Here is a 26780-nt window from a genome sequence, read left to right on the forward strand (position 1 = left end):
GTTTCCTGGCAGTGAAAGTTGAATGCAACACAGATGTGATGGTTTTGCTGACAATATAAAACATGCAATTTGGATGCAAGTCAGTAAATATCGGAGGATTTGTTCTCTCTGAGTGTTTTGTCACATTTGCTGTTGAATCTTTACACAAACATCTGTTTGAGCGTCACACTCCTGCTGCTGTAATAAATCTCTGCTTGTGTTCAGACACCATGGAGGACAGGATAAGACAACACACATGCGTCAATAACACATGAGCGTTTGTTGCCTGTCCATTTTGTTATTTTGACAGCTAATGTTGTCTCAGCTGTTTTATATACAATGTCAGGAAATTAGTTCCTCTGAAGAAATCTCACAACCAGGGAGGGATGGAGGTTGTGATTTGGAAACATAACAGTCTGGAGATGATGTTGGCAGAGTTGCAGAAGGAAAATAAAGAACGTTCCTCAGAGGGTCAGTGCAGGAGGAGGAGGAGGTGGAGGAATCAAGGACCATGAAAAATAAAAGATTATTTCCAAATCCAAAGGAAAACTGAAGTTCGTCTGAAACACCACTTGCTAAAGAGTGAGTTTAAAAACAAACATCTGAAGAAACTGCGGTTCTTTACATTTTTGGTCACTGGTAGAGACTGGTAGCAGGGACATTTATACATGTTTAACTTTTATTTTGTTTATTTTCAGGATGCAAAAACACCAACAATCAGATTAACAGGAGACAACAAACTAAAACTAATAAAATAAAAAAGTAGAGAATAATCACGCATATTTTTTTTATATATTACAACACATAACCCTCATTTTGTAAACTGCATTCATGCACACGTCTGTTTTGAATCACACATTTCCACGGGAGTTGAGCTGGAATTGTGGGAGGGAGGACTAGGGTGAGGAAGGGGAGGTGGGATTGAGGAGGAGGGATGTGGATGGAGGTCTGGTTCTGTCATTTGCACAGAAACTGTGCCGAGGGAATCTTTTTTTTTCCTGCCCTACCACTCCTGCAGCTGCAGCAAACAAAGAGCAAGATGGGAAAGTCATCGTGCTTGTTGGCTGCTGTGATTTCTCTGGGAGTTTTTTTCGTGCACAGAGCCGGAGCCAGAGAGCCAATCAACCATGTAACGTCAGAGAGTTCTTCATTATTAAACCGCACAGATGCAAGTGTGAGCTGGACTGAGTCTGTGACTGTAGTGGATCAGAGCAGAGAGTCACAGACTCCAACCAGAGCAAAGACAAAGTTACACAGCACCACTGTTAAACAGCTGGACTCCAAAGACACCAGGCAGGACAGTGAAGAGGTCAACAGCAAAGAAGAGGAAGAAGAAGAAAGACATGACAGCAAGAAAGAAGATAAGAAAACTAAACTGGGTAAGAAAAAAAAAATCATATTTATCATGTAGACTTCAAGGTAATTAAGTCCAGTTATTAATCCTAATTAAATTATAAATGATGCATTCAGGGACCCATTGAGCCTCTGATTGACATCTGCTGAACTTGCAGCAGAAATAAACTTTTATGTAAATATTACTTTTTATAATTTTTTAAAGCTGACTTAGTTTAATTTAAGAAGGAATAAAGGACGTCTGCAGATAAACCTGAACTAGAACTTGTTTACATCCTCTCCCTTATAACTATTTTCTATATTGTACTTTTAGAATAAACATAAAATTAAACAATTAATACAAAAATCACAATCAAACTTCACTTCAGGATGGATCAATGGATTCAATGTTTCCACTCTCTGATTCAAAAACTGAAAATTTTGGGATGCCAAGTCCAGTTTCAGCTCTACAGAGGATTTATTAAGAAAAATTAAATTTAAAACCATAAAATAAAACACTAGTTTATGTAATATTGACATGTTTGTAAAAGCTCACTCACAGGATTCTCAAAAACATGATTTATGCTCAATTTAATGAGGGAAGAGGCAAAACAACTGCGGTGAAATCAGAGCCAGATGTTTGCTTTCATGTGGGTAACACACGTTAGGACAGCAACTCAGGGTTATCATTGTTAGAAAATAAGTAGAAAGTAGTGATAAAGTTGTCTAAACAATGATTGTTTAGTCTTATGTATTGTCCACAAGTCAAAAACATCCACTATATTATCACAGAAAACAAGAACACCTTAGAATATTCACATTTCAGAAGATGGGACTAGAAAATAGTTAGAGACCTCAAGAGAGTGTTTAGAATTGATGTGAATGTTATTGCTCGTTGTTAAAGTCGTAAAATACTCTGCAGCTGTAGCTCCCGTCTTCCTGCTCTACTAAAGGATTGACTTTATGCTCTGGGCCCCAAAACTTAGTCTCAGATTACATTCAACCCCTCCACAGACGCACTTCTTCCTCCCAGACACACAGAGGAGGAGGAGGAGGAGGAGGAGGAGGAGGAGGAGAGGGCCTCCAAACTCCCACCGAACTGACCCTGGATGATCAGAGTTATTTCACATAACAACTGCTGGAACCTCATGTTACATCAGCCATGTTTTTGCTCACTCAGGAAAACCAGTGAGAGAGCGTTCAGTTTTAACCCTTCAGCTCTCAGTCCCAGATCAGCATTTATAAATTAACCCTACCAGGAGCACAGACACAAACCCAGAGAGGGTCTTATCTCATGATTGCTTTTCCTTTTCCTCCCAGACTGTCCTCCTCTCGGGCTCGAGTCCCTGCGGGTTGATGATAGTCAGATCCAGGCCTCCTCCTACCAGCGGACGGGCCTGGGTCCTCACAGGGGGAGGCTGAATATCCAGGTCAGTCCAAATCATTCAATACACCAAGTACAGACTAGTTCAGTTGGGTTTATTTGTTTGACATAAAAAGATTTAAAGCACTGGATCCCAAACATCTGCAATACAATTCTTTCCTATGTGGTCCTTGATGTAAAAAGATAAAAATAAACCCTACTTGAGTTAATTGCCGCCAATTACAAGACATGAGAAATCAAGAAACAAGCTCCTGATGACACATTGTTGGTAGAAGATTCAAAATAGAACTGCACATGTGTAACTTTATGACTTTTTGCTGTCAAAGATTCTACTACTAAGATAATAAAAAATAAGTATTTACAGGTTTAAACCATGTAAGACAAATAAAGAAGTTTTTTAATGTCGGCACAGTGTTGCTCGAGGGTTTGGTTCCTCTCACTAAATGCAAAATTCCAGAAAAAAATCTTAAAAAAGAAAGAAAAACAACCATCCATCAATTAGTTACACAACCCGTCTATGACAAGGGCATGTAACCGCAAATAATGAAAAACCTTCCTGCACACAAAAAACCCTAATAATCATTCTGTCACAGTGAATGAAAAATATGGACCATTACAAAACCTTATAAACTGGGCCGAACACTATTCTTTGTTCATGCTGCAAATTAAATTGAGTCAAAGAAACCAAACCCTTGAATGGAAGCTTAAATGAGTCACTGTGCAGGTCTTTAAACTGTGGAACTCAGAGAAAACACAGACACAAGGAGAACATGCAAACTGCCGCCTCACAATATATAAACTAAAATATCTTCTAACTTCGTAGCATCACACAGCGTCTTATATGAGTAAAGTCACTCGGACAATCTTGTTCAATCGGTATTGTTCTGTCCAAAATCGGCAGCCTGACAGGAATTATCAGGCCAACTCCAAATTCTTACACAATGCTGCATACTTGAGACAGAGCCGGGAGATTTTATGGGTCAATTTAATGGCTTCATGATATTTTTGTTTTGCTGAAGTCTGGTATTGAGGACGGGGACCTGTACGACGGAGCCTGGTGTGCAGAGTACAAAGACCGACACCAGTGGCTGGAGGTGGATGCCATCCACCTCACCCTGTTCACCGGAGTCGTCCTGCAAGGCCGAAGCTCCATCTGGAGGTCAGGTAGTATCAGGAGCACAACCGATATGCAAATTGGGCTCTAGAGGTATTGAACCTTTAAAGATGGAGACGTGTAGTGTTATTGCAAACTAGCTTGGGTTGTTTCAATCCAATGTTTAACGTAACAAGGAGCAGAATGATCTTAGATTATCAACCCACTGCCCTGACGTCTATTAAACTGTGATTTCTTGTTCTTCCCGGGTCACCACAGCTGGGACTGGGTCCACACCTACAAAGTGCAGCTGAGCAATGACTCTGTGAGCTGGAGAACCTGCATGAACGGGACAGAAGAAGCGGTACGAACTAGACCTCTTGTGTTTTCTGACTGGAGGAATGTATCAGTGCTGATGACCCGTGAACCTCAAGTTGATGCAAAACAGATTTTCAAGAGTTTGTGCCAAAGAGGAATATTTGTTGTAGAGAAACAATTGAGGGAAGTGTGGAGAGAAACCGAAGTTTGTGGCTGACATACAGTTCCACTGCCAAAGAGTAAATGTATATGCTATGCTAATGTAATGTCACATTAAATTGTACAGATATTTAAAGGGAACCAGGATCCAGAAACTCCGGTGCTCGGACTCCTCCCTGTTCCCACTGTCGCCCGTTTCATCCGCATCAACCCGCAGACCTGGTACCCCAACGGCACCATCTGCCTCAGGGCGGAGATACTCGGCTGCCGTGTGAAGGGTGGGCAGAACGAGTGGGCCTGCAGAGATGTGTCAGAATAGGATGACTGTAATTCTGTCAGTCAACAAAGCTGCTGAAAGCTCTTGTGCTTTTTCCTCTTAGATCCAAATGATATCTACGACTCGGAGCGAGAACCAGGATCGAAGGATGCCCTGGACTTCAGACACCACAACTACAAAGAGATGAGAAAGGTCAGCGTGATGAGCTGCCGAACATTCACGATGAGTAACTGTGGTTCCAAGGATTTTACTCGCAGACTCAACAGTTTGCAGATTTTTCCTCTGCATTCAGATTTAACCCTTTCAAGCCTTTTAAAACCACTTCTAACTTCTTATAGCTCATGAAATCGGTGACCGAGGAGTGTCCGGACATCACGCGCATCTACACCATCGGGAAGAGCTACAATGGCCTCAAACTCTACGTCATGGAGATCTCAGACAACCCCGGCAAACATGAACTCGGTAAGAAAGATTCAACTCGTCTCCCGTGAACCTCAAAGTTGAAGTAAAACCTTAGACTGAGAGATGATTGGAGCAGAATCCGTCGTGTCTCTGGAGTCACCCTGAGTTTTTAGCTGCTCCGGGGCCCAGTTCAACATCCTCCAGTGTTTATACAGCCTGGTCTTCCTGCAGCAGCGTCACACAGGGAGGCAGGGGAGTCACATCGAGGGGGCCTCTCCAGTGTAAACACACTGATAACAGTTTGAAATTGGAGCCTGCAGACTCACCACCAAACGACACAGAGCTCTTTGTGATGTTGTTTTCAGATGCAGGGAAATGAAGCCAATCCACATCTGTGAAGAGTCAAACTTGACTTTGATTCTTCTAAGGGAAATTTCATTTGTCGCTTCAATCCCACAGGGGGATGATGGGAATTTAAGTTTCAGTGGTTTCATGGGTTGATTTGAATAAGAGGGGCAGGGATGTGTGTCTTTGATTTCCGAATTAGAACGAATGCTGATGCATGAAGTTCAGACCTTGTGTCTTCTGAGTCTTTATTTTCTGGGACGGCTGCCGTCATTTCAGGCCAAGACACTGTGATTACTGGCAAAGCGCACGAGGACCAGTCCCACACTGGTTCCTAACAGGGTTGAAAGTTTTTATCTGAGAGATTGAACGTGTTCCTGATTTATGTTCTGGTTTGAACTTTGACCTGTAGAATAAAATCTTAGAGATATATGATCACATCACACCTTTTTTAAAATCATTTTCACATTGGCTCCTAGTTTGTTTGGTTAGGGCTCTTTATGACCCGGCCCCAGGTTCCATCTCTGATCTTTTATTCCCCAGTCTACCTCTGCACAATTTGAGATCTTTAGGGAAAGGCTCTGTATGTTTTTTCAGGGAGCATACAAGGAACTGACTTGACTGATAAAAGATAGACGTGCCACATCATTGTCTAAAGTTGCCCACATCCATATGCTATCTGGTTATTATTATGAAAACCAAACTCAAGGTTTCATTGTTCAAGTTCAGTAGTTTTTGTCTGATTTAAGATGTAGGATCTGAACTAAAAGGCCAATTAGATGAATTTCTTTGTTGCTCAGCAGATGAGGTGACTCTCTGATTTTATTTTTTTGGCAGGTGAGCCGGAGTTTCGCTACGTGGCAGGGATGCACGGGAACGAGGTTCTCGGTCGAGAGCTGGTCCTCAACCTCATGCAGCACTTGTGCAAAGAATACAAGAAGGGCAACCAACGCATTGTGCGACTGGTCACCGAGACACGAATCCACCTGCTGCCCTCTATGAACCCGGATGGATATGAATTCGCTTACGAGAAGGTGGGTAATGCTTAAAACCAAGACTGTGTACGTTTTACTGAGCAACAGCGCCCTCTGCAGCCACAGGTGGTCTTTGTCGTTTGGCTCTTACTGACTGTTTTGGATTGACCGATGTGCCGCAGGGCTCAGAGCTGGCCGGCTGGGCTGACGGGCGATACAGCGTTGAGGGAATCGACCTGAATCACAACTTTCCGGACCTGAACAACATCATGTGGGACTCTCAGGAGGGCGCAGCCGATCCGTCCAAAGTCCCCAACCACTACATCGCCATCCCCGAGTACTACACCAAGGAAGACGCAACTGTAAGGACCCTTAGCTTTGCTCATACGATTGATGGACGATGTGGAAGTTCAGGAGCATCTATAAAAATGACGTAGGCTTCGGTTCTGGAAAGTGAAGCCAAGTGTCCTTGAACTCTCGGTCAGGCTCCACCCCCACTCATCCAAATATGGTTACTTCTGGTTTCAAAAAAACAAGATGGCGCAAGACAAAACACAAACTAAGGGCTTCAAAACAGCAGCTGAAGAACCAACGGGTGAAGTCATGGAGGGTTTTAATTGTTTTGATTTGGCGCCACCTCGTGGTTATATTAAGAATGAACAAAAGGATTGATATCCTGATGTCTACGTAGTAAATATACTGTGAAAACTTTAAAGAGAAGATTTACCGGATCGGCTGTAATAAATGTCCAAACTCTGCTTTTAACAGACGGGGACATGCGGTCGTTCCAAGGTTTTCACTTGTATAAATGTAGGTCACACTGAACAGTAGGTTTTTGTTAGTGTTTCCACTTCAGCTGCAGAATCGGCCCAAGATCAGGAAAAATATCCAGAGCCAAGAAAACAGGGATTTTTCCTGGAAGCCTGAGAATTATAGAAACAAGTAGGTTAAAGGACACATTTAGAAACTCTGCTTACAAAAACATACATTTTCTTTTTTACACTTCTCTAAGAGTCTGGCAGGTTTTTATTTGTCGTAGTTTTGTGTTTTATTTCACCACCTTCATCTGAACCATTTCTCTACTTGGAGCAAAAAAGCAATTTCCACTCGAAACCCCAACAGTCTAATTTAGATAGTTTCCTCAGAAAATATCTGTGGCCTCTTGAACTAATATCTCAAGTTTGCCTCGAGGGAATATCTTCACATTTTGATGAGTTGTGATAAGAGTTTTGTATTTTCACTGAAGAAGAATCTGAACTTGTATCACAGAGTTTTTCATGTTTTAATAATTTTACTTGAGAAAAGGATCTTACTCTTTCTTCCACCACCGGTCAGGTTGCACCGGTGACCCGAGCCGTCATCAGCTGGATGCAGGACATCCCCTTCGTGCTCAGTGCCAACCTCCACGGTGGAGAGCTGGTGGTCACGTACCCCTACGACTGCACCCGTGACTGGACTCCTCAGGAGGACACCCCCACGGCAGATAACGCCTTCTTCCGCTGGCTGGCCACCGTCTACGCCTCCACTAACCTGGTGATGGCCAACCCTGAACGACGCATGTGCCACTACGAAGACTTCCAGGCGCACAACAACATCATCAACGGCGGGGCCTGGCACACCGTCCCCGGCAGTGAGTCACACCACTGAGCTCCCGGACTGATCAGACTCATCTGAGGAGATTCGGTTCAGACTCCACTTCGCTGTTTAGAGAGGAAATCATCTGCTTTCAGTTAATGTCAGAAAAAACCTACACACTGTCATCCGGCCCACATACCGCATGGAATGATGGAACTTAGTAAGCCATAGTGATCCCACATGTCAACCAAAGCTAGCTCGATGTTGGTTTTGTTCCATTTGTGCCATTTTCACCATTAACCACGAGTCACTTCACAGGCCCATTTGTTTTGGCCAATTCGGCCAATTAAGCCTTAAATCCCTTTGGTCCGGGCCACAATGAGGCCAGAGAGGCCCACATCCATATGCTATCTTGTAATATGTACATTTCCACTTGAATTCAATTTGCAACTGTAGAGGAAGATACTCTAAATTAGTGGTGAGACCACTTTGTGTAGCAGTAGAATAACTTTGTTCTTCTCAGGGTACAATTTGATTATTTTCCCATTTAAAGATTCCAGTTCCCAGTTTATTATTCACATTCATTTCTTTTTAGTTTAATGAAGTTTTCACTTTTACAAAGCAGAACAGGCATCAGGGGCGAATCTAAGGGCGACACCAGGGAGTCACTATTCAAAGCTGTAGAAAACTGTAAACAAGGAGAGACTTAAATGTGCAGTTGTGTGTTTTCTGCAGGTATGAATGATTTCAGTTACCTGCACACTAACTGCTTTGAGGTGACGGTGGAGTTGTCCTGTGATAAGTTCCCTCACGCCAGCGAGCTTCCCATCGAGTGGGAGAACAACAAGGAGTCTCTGCTGGTCTACATGGAGCAGGTCGGCACAGTGTGGATCCGTCTGTCCAAAAGGAAACAGATGCACACGTGAGTCTTAACCTCCGGCTCTTTGTCTTCCCTCAGGTTCACAGAGGGATTAAAGGTGTTGTGAGGGACAAGATCTCCAAACAGGGAATCGCAGATGCTGTAATCAAAGTGGAGGATCACGACCACGACATCCGATCAGGTCAGAGATTTAAAACTCTTCTGGGAACTTAAATCTGTCACAACCAGAGGCACATGTACAAAATTGGTTCATCACTAAGTGAACAAAACACAGTTTGTCAATGATATCTTCTTTCTCTCCTGAAGCTACTGATGGAGACTACTGGCGTCTTCTGAACCCGGGTGATTACAAGGTGGTGGTCTGGGCAGAGGGTTACTTCCCGTCCATGCGTCGGTGCCACGTCGGAATGGAGCTCCGTCCCACCATCTGTGACTTCGCCCTCACCAAGACGCCCATTCAGAGGCTGAAGGACATCCGGGCCAAAGGAGGGAAGATCCCCCAGGACCTGCAGCTGCGTCTCCGAGCTCTGAGGCTCCGGAAGCTCCGCGCCAGCACCAAGGCCATCAACCGCCGCAGGGAGAGCCAGCGGCTGCAGCAGGAGCAGACGCTGCTGACGAGGAGAGCTCGGGCCTCCGGAGGCCGGAGAGAATGAGCGGAGACGACGGGCCGAAGAGGCCTCAGAGATGAAGTTCAATCTGGGAAGAGTAACATGTTTCCACTGATATTACAGGGTCAGTTAACCCAATTTACAAGAATGTGATGTGAAGACATGCAGAGGTTGAAAAAACAGCAGTCTTGCACATTTCTACTTCCACCAGCGAGGTGATAAAAGCTTCTTTGTTCCAGTTTTGTTTCTGGCTGTTGACCCTTTCACACAGATGAGCCCATGACGTCACACAAACACTGACAAAAGTTGACAGGATGTTTAAAAAAACAAGGTTTAAGAACAAACACAAAGATACTAACAGCCAAAATAAAGTTCCACAGCCTGTAAAGGATCATTGTTTTCCATCCACAGACATCCTCGAGTGATCCTGTTCAAATGTACTTGTGTTGCAAATGATGTGTTCAGCTCCTCTGTAGTGTTTGTTTCTCATCTGTAAAGAGACTTTAGGATTTAAGTGTCAGCTGGTCTGATATGTGTCTTTTTTTATTTTTTATTTGACCAAAGTCCAACAGGACTATTAATTAACATTCAAATAAATCTTCTTTAATTGTGTCATTTATTCTCGGGATGAAATCTTGATTTCAGGTGAAGTGGGATTGAAAGCGGAGGAACAAGAGGAAACCAGATCCAATTTGTTGCTACATCTGCACTCTACAAATCCTACATAGCATATTCAATATACATATTTGCATAGTCATACTATACTGTTTTTATATTCAGTCATTTATAATATAAAATGAATATATTAATACCTCACTTTGTCACATTTCTAGAGTTAAACCATTCATATTTAAAACATTATTAAGATTCAATCATTTTAAAGTGGTGAAGAACAAAGATTAGAAACCGGCCTCTAAGACTCAGCTGCAAACCTCAGGAGGGCCGTAAACCCAAGGTTGGGAACCACCATTCCTCATATGCGACGTCTTCGACTGCCATCTAGTGGTTAATTCTCAGTTCCGAATGTGAGAATTCAAAAAATATTAGAGTCACAAAACCCAAAAAGGAGCCAAACACCAAAACAGTCCGCAGTGCAAAAGAAGCCAACCTTTAATTTCTGTGATAATAAGTACCATTGTCGGGATAACTTGCCGTTTTAAGCCAGGAAGGAAACAACAGTGCAAGCAACTCAACATGTTTTTGTCTCTTGTCCACCTCCACCTCCTCAGCTGGGAGGCGACGGTGCACAGGTACAGTACGACAGAGAACATTCAATCAACAGGAAACAGGTTAAAACCCAGAGGAGACAGCGAAACGAGAAGAGAACAAACGGAATCGCTTTGTTTTTAGTTTCTTTACCTGAAGTGAAAATAGCAGATAAGACACTTCTGTCTGAAGAGCTTATGAATTTCTGTGAAATGAGCGCGTTTGAGCTTCAGCTCAGTCAAAATGTAGATTATTTATGAAATTATTCTGAAAGGGAGGAAAAAAAAGTCCCTGATTGACGGAGCGGAGAGTGAAACACGAACATTATGAGAAGTTAACTGAGGTACCAAGTGTTAAAACGCCTCACACACACACACACACACACACACACACACACACACACACACACACACACACACACACACACACACACACACACACACACACACACACACACAATGTGGCTGAGTTACATCTGGGTTTAAACACATTCATCTTTTCACCTCAAATCCACATTACTTTCTTAATAACTTCATTATTTTTTTCACATAGCTTGGAAATTCAACCTGTGGCACTTTCTGTCAGAGAGTTAGTCGAGAACCTTGACGTCTGTGAAGCTGCGTTCAGGTCACACCTTTAAAACTGTGAGCCGGAAATTGCAGACTTGGATGTAGAGGTTTTCACAGTCAGTCTGAGGGTTCCAGGAAAATCACAATACTTAAAAAAAAAGTGTTCAAAGTCAACTTCACCTCTGAGAACACGGACTTGTAGCCTAGATGTGTGGAACTTGATTTGAAATATCTTCTTGTAAATCTCAATTCACTGAGCACTTTAAAACAAATGTTTTTTTAAGCTTTGCACAATTTGACATTAAAAAAAAAGTAATTTCCTCTGATGGTTTTGAATAATTGATAGAAAATGAGATTTAAATCATTTTGGCACAACAAATACCTGCATATATTAGATGATGCGTTCAGGTCACATCTTTTTCAAACCGTGATCTCGCATCAAACAGCCTCATGTGTTCACACTTTATCGAGCTGTGAACTAAATCTGCTCCACAGCTACAGACCCGGGTCTTTTAAGGTTCCCACATTTTGAGTTGTTCAAATTTTTGGATGCTTTTGATCAATATATGCAAAATGATACTGACGAGGCCGCTTCTCTGTAGATAAACAGCATCTGTTAGACGATGCAGATACAAAGCTGCGTTAATTCCACATCTTTAAAACAAAGCAAAGCAGGAAAAAGCACTCACATCAGCCTCTGACCTCAAATGGCCTCAGCGTGCACGTGTAATTAAAGTAAAGAGTGAAATCAATGTTCTCTCCTAACTCTCCCACAGGAAGACAATCGACTCATTTCCCAAGAGGTCAAACAATTTCTTTTTTTTTTTTAAAGTTGAAGCTTAAGCCACATGTAAAGAAATATTTTAAACCCATAAGAGCAGATGTGTACGTTCAGTTCTCAGTTCACTTCAGTAAAACGCACACGCAAAACACATTTTGGCATCTGACAGCTGCACACGGAGCGACACGCTCACATAAATAAGAAAGTTGAATCTTCATAAAGGCTGGTCTGCATAGTAGTATACTCTTATGTCTATCTATTGGTCACACAACAGCACATATTGATCTATTCTGCAGTCGGTTTTATACTGGAGCCAGTTTACATCACACCCACACATGTGCTTGGTTCTTACAGCAGATATACTACACAGGTTTCAAACACAAAGCATCAACAGTGGTTCAACAGTCGAAGCAAACCGCTCGCTACGTAGAGAGGAAAGAAAACAAAGCATTTAAGGGATGAGATGAGAGGAAAGGAACCAAATACTGATGATGACGAATCAACACTGAAGGTTTGAGGACTGAAGACGAGTCAATTGTTTCTTGGCAACAATCCTGTAAATATTAAACCGACATCGCTGAAGAAATTTCTTCTGCCAAAAAACATCACCCAGCCCCTGAGGCCGAGGCTGGAAATATCTTTTTTTCTCATCAGTAACCAGAACTGTGAAAAGACAAAACCCCTAAATTGCTGATTTACTTGAAAATGTTGGGATTTTAATTGTAGTTTTTAAATCGTAGCAGCAGCAGCAGCTGGACTTTTCTGTTTCTTCCAGAGAGCATAAAGTTTCCGTTCACAGACTGAAGATAAAAACACAAACTGTGAAGTTCCATTTTAACAAATCCTACAAATAAATCAAACACCGTGCTGTGAGCAGTGCCGACGTCAGAACACCAATAAAAACATTCACACGATGAAACTGAAAACTGAGGTGGAGAAGTACAGGTCGGTAAGAAGTGGAGAGAAAGGCGACAACGATGAGGTCCTATGAGTCAGGGGTCAAAGTTCAGATTGTATGAGCAGAGAAGCAGCACCTGTAGAAAAAAAGGCATGAGCAGAGCGGAGCAGCCAAGAGAGCGACGCGCTCCGCGGCAGAGGACGCAGAGACAGCGACAGACGCGAGTGTCTTCTTGTTTGTGTCACGAGAAATTAATGGATCCTTAGTGTTTTTATCCGGACACAGCAACATGTGGACGTGTCGAGTCTCCAAATAGGTCAAAGTTTTCTACTGCTAGAGACCAAAACTCCTCTTTTTGTATGAAAAAAAGCCACAGAAGACTTGCAGAGTTTGTTTCTCCACTGACTCTTGATTCGATGATCAAGAGAACCAAAGTCATGGACAGTGAACCCTGTCTGGATGGAAGTCTAGTTTGCAAAGCCTGATGGTCCTTTTTAATGCATTTCAGTTTTGTTTTTCTTGTGTTCAGGGTCAGAAAGGCTGAATGTTTCCATCCATTGCTGCAGTCTGGTCAGTGGGGGGGGGGGGGCACTGCCAAAGTCTTCTTCTTATATTTTTCATTTTCTAGACAAACTGCTCCACAGCTGCAGACCTGGGTCTTGAGATTTGCTTAAAGCAGATTAGTTTCCAGATGGGTGGTGTTTTATTCACAGATCAGTCGACTACGGGTTTGAGGAAAATCTTAATAAGTGTTTTAAAGTCGAATTAGGCCTCAAATAAAACTGACTTTGATACCTGTGTCACACTATTTGAAACATCTGCATGCACTGTGTAAATCCCACCCACCTGACCCACTGAGCTTTTTAAAACAAATTTAGTTTCGACATTTTGAGATTTCAGAGAATGTAAATTCCTCTGAATGATACTGAAGAGGTCCGAATGTTTTGCAAAAACAAAACAAACCTGGAAAACACTAAATGCTTCTTCAGAATTTTTCCAGGTCTACGTCCTGATCAGAGCGTCTCGACCCAGGTCTGCACTTCACCGTCCTCTGGCAACACAAGATGCTAAAACTTGGGCTGGTAAAGCGCCACACGCCCACTGAGGCAGCCCGAGGCCAGCTGGCAGTGTGTCGGGGAGAACTTGGTGGTGAGCACCACGTCGCTGTGCGAGTAGATGGAGCGGATCTCTCTGAGGCAGCTGGTCTGGACGGGCAGGCAGTCCACAAGCTCGCCGCAGCGCTCGTCGAAGGCAAGCAGGCGGACGCCGTAGCCGTACGGCGAGCAGATGAGCCGTCCGTCTGGGCTGAAACACAACTCCTTGATGTAGCCCCGCCCCACGTTGGCCTCCTCGATGTAGTGGGTGAGACGGAGCGAGCAGCGGGGGGAGACCAGCGGGCGGGTGGGCGCTCCCTCCTGGAACTCATACACACACGTCCACTGCAGAGAGGAAGGAGAAAAGATGGAGGACGAGGTCAGTGTCACACCAAGATATCTTCATGATGATGTCACCGCTGAAAACACACAGGACGTTGGTCCAGATGCAACTCCGCCAGTGCACCACTAGGGGTCAACGGAGGTCATAAACTGCATATCTTGATCTGTTCTCTGTCTATTAAAGAAGAAGAGAGAGACATTTCTTTAAAGGAGCTCGGAGATAATGTGCTAATGTTTCTCACCTCCTGGTCGTCCATGTTGCTGGAGCAGCGGATGAGTGTGGCCCAGCCTTTGGGATGGAGCTGCAGGGAGGTGATGCAGTTCCCTCTGTCCCTCTCTCCTGGGATCTCTGGAGTCAAAACCTCCAGACTGTTCCGGGGAGACAGTCCTGGGAGAGAGAGAGGAAAAGGGGTTTGAATATTTGATGGTGTAAAAACTCACTCGTTTCTCAGTTTTGTCTTCTTGATTGTCGAACCTTCTCTGTGAGGGTGGATCTTGCTGGAGTCATTTCCCTGGCGAGGAGTTCCAGCTGACCTGGATGCTGATGTGCCTCCATCTACAGGATCACAACAAGGATGAAAGTCATTCACAAAACTTCTGACGATTTTTAATTAAAAAAAAAGAAATCCAAAAAGTGGCAAGGCCGTGGTCTGACCGGAGGTGAGGGGGGTCCGTCGAGCTCGCAGCATCCGGTAGCTGCCCACCTCCAGGGACTGAGTGAGGTCCAGGTCGTGGAGGATGAGCAGGTACCCCGAGGACGTGGAGATGAGCATCTTGGAACAGTCGGGCGTCAGACGCATCCTCATTAGATAACGAGTGTGGAAGAACTTTTTGTGCGGGCAGCCGTCCTCTGTAAACCTGCAGTGGAAACACATCACAGACGCTTTGGTCCAAATGATCCACTGACAGATTTGTCTAAAATGAATCACAACTACAGAAACTTTGCATCGTTATCTTCATATAAGTTGAATTAAAGCCAAAACACATATTTATGCACTTTCCAAGTTGTGAAGTTATAGTTTTAATTTGATGGAGAGATGAAGAAGGAGACAGTTAAAATGTGAGTGAGGCAGATTTGAGTTTTATGTGCAGCTGTTGGTGCAGAATGACGTAAGCACTGGAGCAGGCCACGTCACAGGTGGTAAAACAGTTTTCTCTTCAGCATGATGGAGCGATTTGACTTCAAATCAGTATAACAATCATTTAAACTTTTATCTTGATTACGATTAGTGAATGATTAATTTGATCATTTCATTTTTCCATGAAATGATCTTTAACAGCAGCGTATGACGACCGACCTGTTAGTGTCCCATGTGATGACGTTGCCGTCGAAGCCTGACGTGACGAGGAGACGTGTGTTGGTGTCGTACTCGATGTTTTTCACCCAGCTGGCGTGGCCGTGCAGAGAGCAGACCTTTGTATTCAGCTTACGGAGATCCCACAATGCAATTGTGGTGTCGTCAGAGCAGGTGGCGAACAAACGATTGTCCAAAAACCTGCAGGGGCACCGACAGACTTTACTTTAGATTCTCAGCAGACGTGAATCTGGAATCCCTTGAGAAATAGAAACGGAGTGTTTCTGTCAACCATCCCCAGATTATTTGAAACAATAAAAATAAATACCTTATGTTGTTGACACAGTCCTCGTGGGCGTCCGTCAGGGTTCTGATGTGTCTGGATGAGATGGGATCAAACAGCAGGATCTCAGTCTGCTCGCAGGCCACAGTCAGCACAGACCTGCTCAGAGCAAACACACGAGCAAACACACAATCAAACACACAATCAAACACACAATCCAACCATAAACATAGAAGACAGATTTATTAATTTGCAGTTTAAGATCGGCCAATATCAGCCTTTCACAGAAAAACCAGTGTGTTTATGTTTGCTGACGTAAACCGATAGAAAAGCTGAATTAACACTTCAGAACACATGAGCATTTATATTATAATGTTCAAATTCGATTAATTTGGTTTTAAAGGTGTTTTTTCCATCAATTCATAGTTATTTAAAATAAAACGCAAGATTCAACCTGAATCTGATTTCTTTGTCTTGAAGGTTTGATAGTGACATCTTAGGAATCATTCTCAGACATTCTTGGATTACGACACTTTGGATCAAGATCATCGATGCTGAATAAAATAACCGAATAAAAACGGTTTTCTCAGCTCAACATCGAATCAACTGGTAAAAGCAGTGAACCTGGATTTCTCTGAGAATCAGACGTAAACTCAGAGATGAGTGTGTGAGCAGCTCCTGATCCAGACTGGACTCAGCTTGACCTGGTTTGTCTGCAGGATTTATCTCCTGCTGTGTGTTAGGTGTGTTCATACAGAGAGAAGCTCTCAGGTTTATTCTAATGTTTTGGTCAGTTTGAAGATTGAATTGTTCCTTGACACAGTTTTTGTCTCATCACTTCTCCTGCACATGTGATGCTCGGACAGATTCAAGTGTGAGGATGAATAACAGCAACTCTCTCCAGCGGACTTCTCCACTGTTCCCCACATTTCATTCATTTCCCAGTACATCAGAGACCCGGTGGTCCTCCAGGCGAGAGGCCTCAAGCTGTCTTACCCGTCCGGGGAGTACTCCAGGTTGAACACGGCTCCGTGGGTCTGGGTGCTCAGGTTCACGGACTCCACCGCCGGGTTCATGGAGCAGTACAGACTGGTCATTGTCCTGAAGTTGTCTCTGGCTGGGTCTACAAACACCCCTCGTCTGATAGTCCTGCTCCGCAGCCAGTTGAACACACTGTCCCCCCCGACGCTCCCCGTCTGCGGCGCGGCGCTCGGCGGGCAGAGGGGCTCCTGCGCGCCGGGCGCCGGAGACGCTGCCCCGGCGCGCACCGCTCGCTCCGGCCGCTCCGCGCTGCTCTCGGGCGGAGGCGGTGCGACCTCCCGGGCGATGTCATCCTCCTCCCCCGAGTCGTCGACGCCGGGGTCCACGTCTTTGTCGCCGTCGGGCCTGTCCTGCGACTCGTCGGCGTCCTCGCTGGCGCCCTGGTGCTCCGAGCTCATTGTGGCCGCAGCCGTTCGTGTTTCGGGGCGCAGCGTCGCGGCTCAGCGGAGAACAGTGCACTGACTCCGGTCACCCACCGAGCATCAACCCGCGGCTTCCTCCGCTGCTTCAAGGCGCCATGACGCCGAATTAACCGCACGAGTTAAATCTCACAAATTATATTTTGATGCTTTATCGCCGCGCGTCAAGTTCCACTCACTCAGATGCAAGTGCCACCGGAAGCTTTCAGATTACACTTTCAACCTAGAAACTATTTCTTAAGAAAATGCCGCGCGTTGGACTTGAAAACAACAAAAACACACTAAACAGTGTTCAGTTGATTTTGAGTACGTTTCATTCAACTTTTTCCGGGTTGCGTTCCTTCTCAGGAAATCTGTTTTCACCCATGAATATTTTAATTTGAAGTTTGTCGGCGGAAGTTTGTTGTTTCCATTATAAATAACTTGATGATTTTCCTCTTCACCAAAACAAATGGGAAATAAAACGACATGACGTGTTTCCGCTTCCTGTCCCACTGGGAAGGAACACTGAGGTCGAGTGCTGCCACCTGCTGGAATAACCGCGTAAGTTCATCTGTGCTTCACCTTATAATAAAACTAATAATAACAACAATAATAATTATATTTATTTATATTTTTTATTTAAAACCCGAGTTTACAAAGTGCTTTGACAGCAAAGCAAGAGAAGTAAATGAAAGAATGCTGTACATAGAGTTTTAAAAGAAAACATCAATCTTGTTATTGTAAATTGTCGGATTAAAATAGGTATTTTTTATAATGGATTCTATTTATCACAGTTTCTGATTTTGGAGTTGAGATATAATAGATTCACTGCTGCTCCCGTGGTTTCTTAAGGTGCTTTATATTTCAAACAATATTCAAGACTCGTCAACCAAGGGGCAAAAATAATCAACATGGCCACACTTAGATTCTTCCTCCTGTAGTTTCTCTCCACTGGAGTGCTTCCTGGCAGGAGATTTACTTTGTGACATTAAATAAATCAATCTCATTTAGAAATAAACAACATACAGACACAAAACTGAAGAGAATGTAAGGTCTTAAAATAGGGACAATCTTCAGAACAGGCCCTGATGAGGTGATAAAACAGAAGACACCTAAACATCAACTCATATTGTTTTAATCGCTGCGTGTTTACGAACACACTTCAGTTAAATAACCCAGATATCAAGAATGTGTTTTATTATAACTGTTATAGGTTAGACTCTATCTGCCAGTGAAACTGATCAGCAGATGAAGTTGAAATTGATGATACTTGTTTAATCTTGATAAAATGCACATTTCACTGGTTGTGTGGAACAAACTGAGAGTTAAACTCACTGATCTGATCATTATTATCATTTTACATTGTTTTATTTGATCTCGGTTTTAGTCTTTTCTCATCTGTATATCTTCATTTCTGTTTCCCTGCTCTGTCTTCATTGTTTCTTTGCTTTCGAGTTCTCATTTGTTCTCTTAAAGAACATTGTTACTATGTTTTGGTTTATTACTTATTATTAATTTCACTCTAATTGCAGTGCACTTAATACACACATCTTCAATACGTCTTCACAGTCAGGTCTGCCATGGATCCTGTGTGAGGCCATGAAGAATTGACGACGTTCCTCTGAGTCAGTATATATTTATTATCTTGGCACCGGTATGACACGATGATGAATTTTTAGGTTGTATTCAAATGAAAGGCCTGACATGCCGGGACACTGGATCTGTAGGATACGAGCAACAGGCCTCGCTGTTGCCAAGTCGGCGCACAAACAGCACAATGCCCGGAGGCACAGTTACATGAATGTGAGAGAAAATTACAGTTTGTGTTGTATTTGCCTATATGTGTGCATGCCTCGACACAGTGCCCCGCATGTGTGTGTGTGACTGTGACTGTGAGCAGCCTTCGAGACAACTGCGCATTTGCTTGGCCAACTTTTCTGTAAAACCACTAAAAACTAATACATTCCATTAACTTCATTGGGAAGGTGTTTGGATGTATTTGCTTCTAATGAGCCTGATGGGAGACGACACTGGCCACAAGGTGCGCGTCCACCTGGCTGGTGTCAGGTGGTGGTGAGGCTTGGGGGATGCAAATGGGGCAGGGACTGTCTGGCAGTGGGGAGGCACGTCCAGCTTCATATGTTTGCGCACGCGTAATGCATGCATTCACGTGCACGCGTGCACGCCGACACCCTGGCGCATACATAAAAGAGAGCAAACACTTCAGCTCTTTCGGGGGCAGATGGCAAAAATGTCAAGCACGCGGGATGCTGCGCTCCATCCAGGCGGAGCCGGCTGCGCGGTTTTACGCACGACTGCTGCACCGAGCTCATCCAGAAAGACCCCGAGGCTTCCTGAATTCAGCCTGATCCTCTCAGTGATGCTGCTCGCCTCGGTCCGGCCAGCATCCGCTCATCCCCAGTGTCTGGACTTCGAGCCACCTTTCCAACCTCCCTGGCACCTGGAGTTCTGCAAGCAGTACGAGGAGTTCGGATGCTGCGATCAGAAAACGGACAACATGATCGCGGAGAGATTCTGGGACACCGTGGAGCAGCTGGAGGTGGCGGGTCACGAGCTCTGTGCAGACATGCTGAAGGAAGTCATGTGTCAGGTAAATGTATTTTATTTTGTTGTTGTTGACAAAAGTGGGATTGTGGGATTTTAAGGATGCTGTTGTGACGATATTATAGAGAACATTTCTCATTCTGGAAAAATCTGTTCATATATGACAAACCTGTGTTTTTATATTCTTTAAACTTTCTATTTGGAAATCCAAGTCTACAGCTGATTTCAGATAAAAACCCTCATGAAGTTACATCAGAACTACTTTTGTAAAAGGAAAAAACATTGTTTTAATTTGTTTAAATTGAATGAACATTTATGATTCTCCCCTTTTTAATCTAAATGAATCCAAATGTAAGTGGAAACAGTTTAGAAGAGGTGGAGATTGTTTTTTAATCACTCAGATCATTCCTTGGTCTTCAGCTCCTGTGATACTCAGTCCACTGTCATGTCTCCTGTGTGTCTCCTCCAGGAGTGCTCTCCTTATGCCGCCCACCTCTATGATGCAGAGGACCCGTACACACCTGTCAGAGAGCTGCCCGGCCTCTGCTTTGACTTCTGTTCTGAATTTCATAGCAAATGTGGCCACGTGGTTAAATATTTAACTGAGAACCAGCGGCTGCAAGACACCGCTGAGCGGGACATGTCCACGTTCTGCACCCTGATGGACCTGTCTGACCAGGACTACTGCTATCCCAATGTTCTGAAGACCCAGGACCTCAACGGGAACCTGGGGCAGGTGGTGGAAGACCGCAAAGGGTGTCTCCAGCTGTGCCTGACTGAGGTGGCCAATGGTCTGAGGAACCCCGTCTTGATGTTGCACAGCGGAGATGAGACACACCGGATGTTCATCGCAGAACAGCTGGGCTTCGTGTGGGTCTACCTGCACGATGGCAGCCGGGTGGAGCAGCCTTTCCTCGACATGAGCGGGGAGGTGGTGACCACCCCCTGGTTTGGGGATGAGAGGGGTTTCCTGGGCATGGCCTTCCACCCCAAGTACCGGCTCAATGGACGCTTCTTCATCTACTACTCTATCCAGCTCAACAGCGAGGTGGAGAAAGTCCGGATCAGTGAGATGAAGGTGTCTGCTCACGATATGAACATGGCCGATCCTTATTCCGAGAGGTACGCAGACGCCACTTTTCCTTTTGTTCTTTGTTATGGATTCCAAACTTGAGCTGCAGGTACATTTGGATGAACCTGCAGAACCACAGACACCAGTGTGGAATCATCTCACGCTGCCAGATAGTGAATTTACCAACAAACGCTCATTTCCATTGATTTGGGATGATAACAGAAATCTTCATGGTAGTTTTCTCCGAACCTCCCCCAGAATCTACGAGAGCGGTCAAATGCCGCCTGGATAAATATCTGCCTAAATGTTGAATCACTGATTCTAGATGAAAATGTATTCAACTGCATTCTTTTTCTAAATCCAGGGTTATTTTAGAGATCGCTGAGCCAGCTGCAAACCACAACGGAGGCCAGCTGCTGTTTGGTTTGGATGAATATTTGTACATCTTCACTGGCGATGGTGGAAAAGCTGGGGATCCATTTGGGAAGTATGGCAACGCACAAAACAAGTAAGGTTACAATATCTTTTCTCCTGCGCTTCAATTGTCAGGAATTAGGTAAAATATTTGTTCCCTGTTAGATTTTACAAATTCAACCATTCATCCATGATATGTTAAAAGTATGTCAACATTTAAATGGTTGTAATCTGCAGCCTCTCCACTAGATGTCACTAAATTCTACACTTTTAATCAGTTAGCTATCGTCAACTACTTATCTGTAACTTTAACTATTCGAACCATTTAACCAAAACATTTGACTCAGTATTTTTACAATTCAAACATTTTTAACAACCCAGCCACCGGGCTACTTCTCGATAATTATTTTTAACGATTTGCCAAAACCTTAAACTAAATATTTATCAAATAACTCTATGTACGTAACCAGCGGTTAATAACTTATCTTATGTTTACGTCATTTAGATTTTATTACTGTTTCATGCTGTCTCAATCCCAATATGCAATGGAAGTATTCAACTGTTGCTATATTCTGTTTTTTGCTACGCAGGAGTGCTCTGCTGGGAAAAGTACTGCGAATTGATGTGGACGTACGTAACCCCAGTGGGAGGCCGTACACGATCCCCCCCGATAACCCATTCATCCATGACCCAGACGCCCGGCCTGAGGTGTATGCCTACGGGGTCAGAAACATGTGGCGGTGCTCTGTGGACCGCGGCGACCCCGTGAGCCGCTACGGCAGGAGCAGGATATTCTGCGGAGACGTCGGGCAAAACCGCTACGAGGAGATCGACATTATTGTGAAAGGAGGGAACTATGGCTGGAGGGCCAAGGAGGGATTCGAGTGCTATGATTTGAAACTGTGCCACAACTCGTCATTGAGTGAGTATGTTCAAGAGTCCAGAGACGTTTCTCTCAGTCGTTCTCTCGCCGCCTGTTGTTTCCGCCATCGTGTGTTTTTTTTTTCCGATGCTCCAGATTTGAGTTTGAACATCTTTCTCTGCCACAACAGACGACATCCTGCCCATATTTGCTTACAGCCACCATGTTGGGAAATCTGTGACGGGGGGGTATGTGTACAGAGGATGTGAATCACCCAATCTGAACGGCCTCTACATTTTCGGAGACTTCATGAATGGGTAAGAGAGCAGCCGATCGGAGACAAATACTTTACGCCAACTGTCAATCAAGTTTTCAGCTTGTGGAGGAAAAGTCAACTTGTTTTCTCAAATTAATGTGTCCGTCTTTTTTGGATTTTATGGAAAAACGAATGTTTATCAATATCAGTATCTTTTTTCTCCAGTTTCTTTTGCATGATGTTCACAAGAAAACAATATAGATAAATAAATTGCCAAAAATGTAACGTGGATGTTATAATAACGGTTTCCTGTCATTTTTGCAGTCGAATAATGGCGTTAGAGGAGGACAAGAGGACGGGAGTGTGGAAAGAAAGGAGTGTGTGTATGGGTGATACGAAAACATGCTCTTTTCCCGGACTCATCAATCATCACCACAAGTTCATCATCTCGTTCGCTGAAGATGAAGCAGGTAACACATCTCTCGTTGCCTCTAGCACCTGGATTTCATCGACACCGCTCACATGGTTCCTGTGTTTTTCTCAGGGGAGCTTTATTTTCTGGCCACTACGTACCCCAGCACCACGTCTCCCTCTGGAACCGTTTTCAAATTCATGGATCCCTCCAGGTAGAGTGACAATATATCAGCTCATCAAAAATCATGCCTGCTTTGCTTTGGATCATCTGCATATAGATTCATGCAATATTCACCTTTCTTTAATACTATGGTGATTTCCTTCAGTCAAACTATGAACAGTTGTTTAAAACACACCAATGTCCGCGCATTCAATAAGATATATTTAAAGTGACTTGAAGTTGAAGGCTCAAAATTCTCCTCCTTGGCTTTTAAATCAGACGTCACGTCCTCCATGATTCCAGAAATATGTAACTTCTGCCGTCTGATCACAAATACGCATTACAGAAGAAATCATCACTTCCCGGGCCAATGGTGCATTTAAAGGCCCAACTTTACTGTTTCCATATGTTCAATAAAGGATTTAAAGAGCTTGTGAAAAAGTTCTCCAGATCAAAATACTGTCATTAAAAGAAGAAAAATTGAGGAATAAAAACAATATTTCTTTCTTCCAACATAAATTAGCATCGAGTTGTGATACTTAATTTTGACCTTTATCAGAGATATAAACTTTGAGGGCCTTATAGTGAACCTGCTGCCAAGTGTGATACGAGTGCTTTACTGGTTCCAGACGACACGGTCCTTTGTTCTACATTCTGCCCTCATATTGTTTAGATAAAAAATCCACCGAGCACCCATGGACGTGTTGGCATTAAACTGTGGCGTGGTCAGCACATTGTTGGTGCATCGCTGTCTTTCAGCAACAGAGATCTGTTGAGCGATTGACCAACACAAACCTGGTCTGGAGACAGTGGTGCAGTATTTCACTTTTATTTTGAGGGCACAATATCAAGATAGTTATATATACATCTACATAGACAGGTGCACAACACATGAACATGTTACACACTCAGGTGGTTTCCTCTGCAGGGAAATCATTTTTTCTCACTACCTGACAAATGTGCAGTTATAACAGCGATCCACCGAGCTGCAAGTCCAAAATCCAACTGTGATTCATTAAGAGACTGAGTTCAACCCCTTTTGAATCATGTGACTGATGCTAGAACTTTTGTTTTCCTCCGCTAAACTAGCAGAAGTTTGAACACGTCTCAAATGCATTGGACCGTGCGCTTAGATCGTTAAAGCTCAGCCATAAACCTTTAAAATACAGTTTTGGTCTTGGTAGCGCCACTTGAGGTGTGTTTTGGTCTCATTCTACAACCATGACAAATTATATGTTGTTTGAAAGCATTAAGTCTCCTCGTTCTATTTGTGCAAAACATTTTAGGGATCCCCACATCACGGCGACAGCTGTTCTCCATTTTTTGCAGCAGCTTCTTGTCTTTTTGGTTGTTTGTAAAAGCAGGAGACATGTTCAAGTGCCAAAAGCGACACACAGTTTTCACCACAAGATTCCAACGAACAAAACGAACCCAGGCTGTGGTCCAATAAATGTTGTGGAGACACAAAGCCAACAACTTGAGTAGTTTTCTTTGGAGCTGTAATCAAAAGATCAGTAACCTTTTTATTTCGGGGACGTATTGTAAACACAATGTTGGTGAATATGGTTCAAGGTTGAATTTCTACTTCTGCAGACGAGCTCCTCCAGAGAAATGTAAGCGGAAGCCGCTGCCGGTCAAGGTGAAGGGGAAAAAGCTTCCATTCGTGCCCAGGGAATGTAAGTCCCCTCAGTTTGCACTTTAGATTTCCATCACCTCTTCTTCTTCTTATGGCTGTCATTATTTTATAGTGTGCACATACCAGGCTTGTTAAAGACAGACTTTGACTGAGCTTGTCTGACTAAGTGGAGTGAATTGAACCTTATACTGAAATAAATCAGAGGTGATTTTCATTTTTTAGGGAAAAATAGTTATCGAGTCAGTTTAAGTGATGTTAGTTTAAGGGAAACAATTCACTGTTGATTGTCCCGAGAAGAACCTGGTCTCAATTTTATATTCACATGCTGCCAAATTGTAAAATAGCACTGAGTTCATACTCTAAAACTATAAAAATCAGTTTCTCAGTGTTTCGAACACATGAGACTCCTTTCAGAGTCAAACATTCAGCCCAGCTTTATGAAATCCAACATAGTCGATGTGGCTGCAAAGTAAAACAGTAAAAATGTGTAGAGTAAAATGACCCCTGTGCCATTTCAGTGACCGTGCTGGAAACAAACGAAAAACCTACGAGACCACCGCCGAAGAAAATAAAGCTCACCACCAAACCACCAACAACGAGCAGCCCAGTCAAATCTACAACGTCCGCAACCAAAGCGACGACGTCCGCAAACAAAGTGACGTCGTCTGCAACCCAAGTGACGACGTCTGCAACCCAAGTGACGACGTCTTCAGCCAACGTGACAACGTCTGCAAACAAAGTGACGACGTCTTCAGCCAACGTGACGACATCTTCAGCCAACGTGACGAGGTCCCCAACCAACATGACGAGAGCGAGCACTGTGGCGCTAAAGTGGAAATCACCTGAAAAGAAAGCAAAGGAAAAAAGTACATTGAAACCACGGAGGAAAACCAAAATCATGAACAAGCAGGAAGCCACAGCACAAACGAAGAAGAACGCTCCGCGGCAGAAATCCAGGGAACAGTCAAAGAAGACCACGGCGACAGAACCCGTCAGTGAGAAAGATAAAGTTAAACCAAAGGCCAAGCAAACTGCCACAGACAATTCAAAAACAAACCGTCTGCAGGCCTCCGAGAGGCTGAAAGATAACATCCACATGAAGAAGAAGAAGATTCTCCAGAGGAAAGCAGCACTGAAACAAATCAAACTCGGGAAGAACAACATGAAGGTGAAAGATGAACTTCACGCTTTCATGAACAAAACTAAGACAAACTTGAATGTGAAAAGCAACAGAACAATGAGAAACCAACTTCAGGTAAAAAGCAAGAAAGCCAAAGACACCAAAGCACTTTAGAACTTTTTTATATGACTGACTCTTTATTTGTTCTATATGTTTATATGTGAGAGAATCAGTGTTGTTTCATTATAGAGGAGTAGTTTGATTTCCAGCCAAGAATTTGATGATTGATACCAGAATCCAACCTGTTCAATAAATGTAAAGCTACAGCCGGCAGCAAAACACCTGATGCACTTCGCACCACAGCTCATCAATGATCATGTTTTAGCTTGTTTGGTTGATCCTGACAAAAACTGATGCGTAAAAACGACACTAAATCTTTGTGAGTCTATAGAAATCCACTATAAAATCACATCTTGATGTTTTAACACTTTGGTTCCCAGAGAAATAAAAATACACAATATGATGTTTGATGGTTCCGCGGCTGCGTGGTTTCACTTCCAGTTTTTAAAGCGAGGCTAAGCTAAGCTAACCGCCTGCTGGTTGTGGCAAGTGTAAGTGCATTTCCCAGAAAGTGGAACTACTCCTTTAACTGTTTCATCCAATTATGCATGTAATGACACAGTTTCCTTTATGGCTTATTTTTGACTGTCGTAAAATGATTGACCTAAGTTAACCGTCTGTATTTAGAACGTAACAAATAGGTTGGAAATAGAAATAAGAAGCAGACACACACACAGAAAATAATTTTACAACACATGCAAGTGTTAAAAATAAACATTAGAAAGTGTCCTGTTTCAGAAACGCTCTGTAATTAACTCAGAACCACTGATCATAACCAAAACCACCCGTTCCTTCCTTGCTGTAAATGTTGAGCCGGCCTGACGGCGACATGCACTCGCACACGCCGAGGCAACGTAAAATCTCACAATCCAGCATCGTGACACATTCCTGAGGAGCGGAATGTGTAAAAATGACATTTCATAAC

The 26780-nt window shown here is 43.6% G+C and overlaps 3 protein-coding genes across 5 annotated transcripts; 2 read left to right on the plus strand and 1 right to left on the minus strand.

Annotated features, from left to right (window-relative positions):
- Nucleotides 1–926: 926 nt before the first annotated feature.
- Nucleotides 927–9941, plus strand: LOC109636232 (probable carboxypeptidase X1). Of its 2 annotated transcripts, XM_020097846.2 has the most exons (13): nt 927–1358; nt 2632–2741; nt 3715–3854; nt 4068–4152; nt 4393–4543; nt 4646–4734; nt 4881–5004; nt 6127–6323; nt 6446–6625; nt 7599–7893; nt 8574–8713; nt 8797–8899; nt 9025–9941. In XM_020097846.2, exons 1-13 carry the CDS (start codon nt 1019–1021, stop codon nt 9369–9371), a joined length of 2301 nt encoding a protein of 766 aa, XP_019953405.2. In that variant the 5' UTR covers nt 927–1018; the 3' UTR covers nt 9372–9941. The 2 variants fall into 2 exon arrangements, with proteins under 2 accessions (XP_019953405.2, XP_019953406.1); XM_020097847.2 differs by lacking the exons at nt 927–1358; nt 2632–2741 and having other exon boundaries at nt 3719–3859.
- Nucleotides 9942–10413: 472 nt separating this feature from the next.
- wdr32 (WD repeat domain 32) lies at nt 10414–17235 on the minus strand. The gene is made up of 7 exons (XM_020112845.2): nt 16791–17235; nt 15840–15953; nt 15515–15712; nt 14872–15074; nt 14692–14772; nt 14459–14604; nt 10414–14219 (listed from the first exon to the last, which is right to left on the minus strand). Exons 1-7 carry the CDS (start codon nt 17231–17233, stop codon nt 13848–13850), a joined length of 1557 nt encoding a protein of 518 aa, XP_019968404.1. The 5' UTR covers nt 17234–17235; the 3' UTR covers nt 10414–13847.
- Nucleotides 17236–17690: 455 nt separating this feature from the next.
- Nucleotides 17691–26263, plus strand: hhipl2 (HHIP-like 2). 2 transcript variants are annotated; one of them, XM_069535625.1, is made up of 10 exons: nt 17691–17797; nt 18806–19847; nt 20271–20923; nt 21238–21381; nt 21878–22209; nt 22340–22466; nt 22730–22875; nt 22950–23031; nt 24573–24655; nt 25134–26263. In XM_069535625.1, exons 2-10 carry the CDS (start codon nt 19479–19481, stop codon nt 25907–25909), a joined length of 2712 nt encoding a protein of 903 aa, XP_069391726.1. In that variant the 5' UTR covers nt 17691–17797; nt 18806–19478; the 3' UTR covers nt 25910–26263. The 2 variants fall into 2 exon arrangements, with proteins under 2 accessions (XP_069391726.1, XP_019961192.2); XM_020105633.2 differs by lacking the exon at nt 17691–17797 and having other exon boundaries at nt 17912–19847.
- The last annotated feature ends 517 nt before the right edge of the window (nt 26264–26780 follow it).

The sequence above is a fragment of the Paralichthys olivaceus genome, chromosome 12 (assembly GCF_024713975.1).
Source record: "Paralichthys olivaceus isolate ysfri-2021 chromosome 12, ASM2471397v2, whole genome shotgun sequence".
Classification (NCBI taxonomy): Eukaryota; Metazoa; Chordata; class Actinopteri; order Pleuronectiformes; family Paralichthyidae; genus Paralichthys; species Paralichthys olivaceus.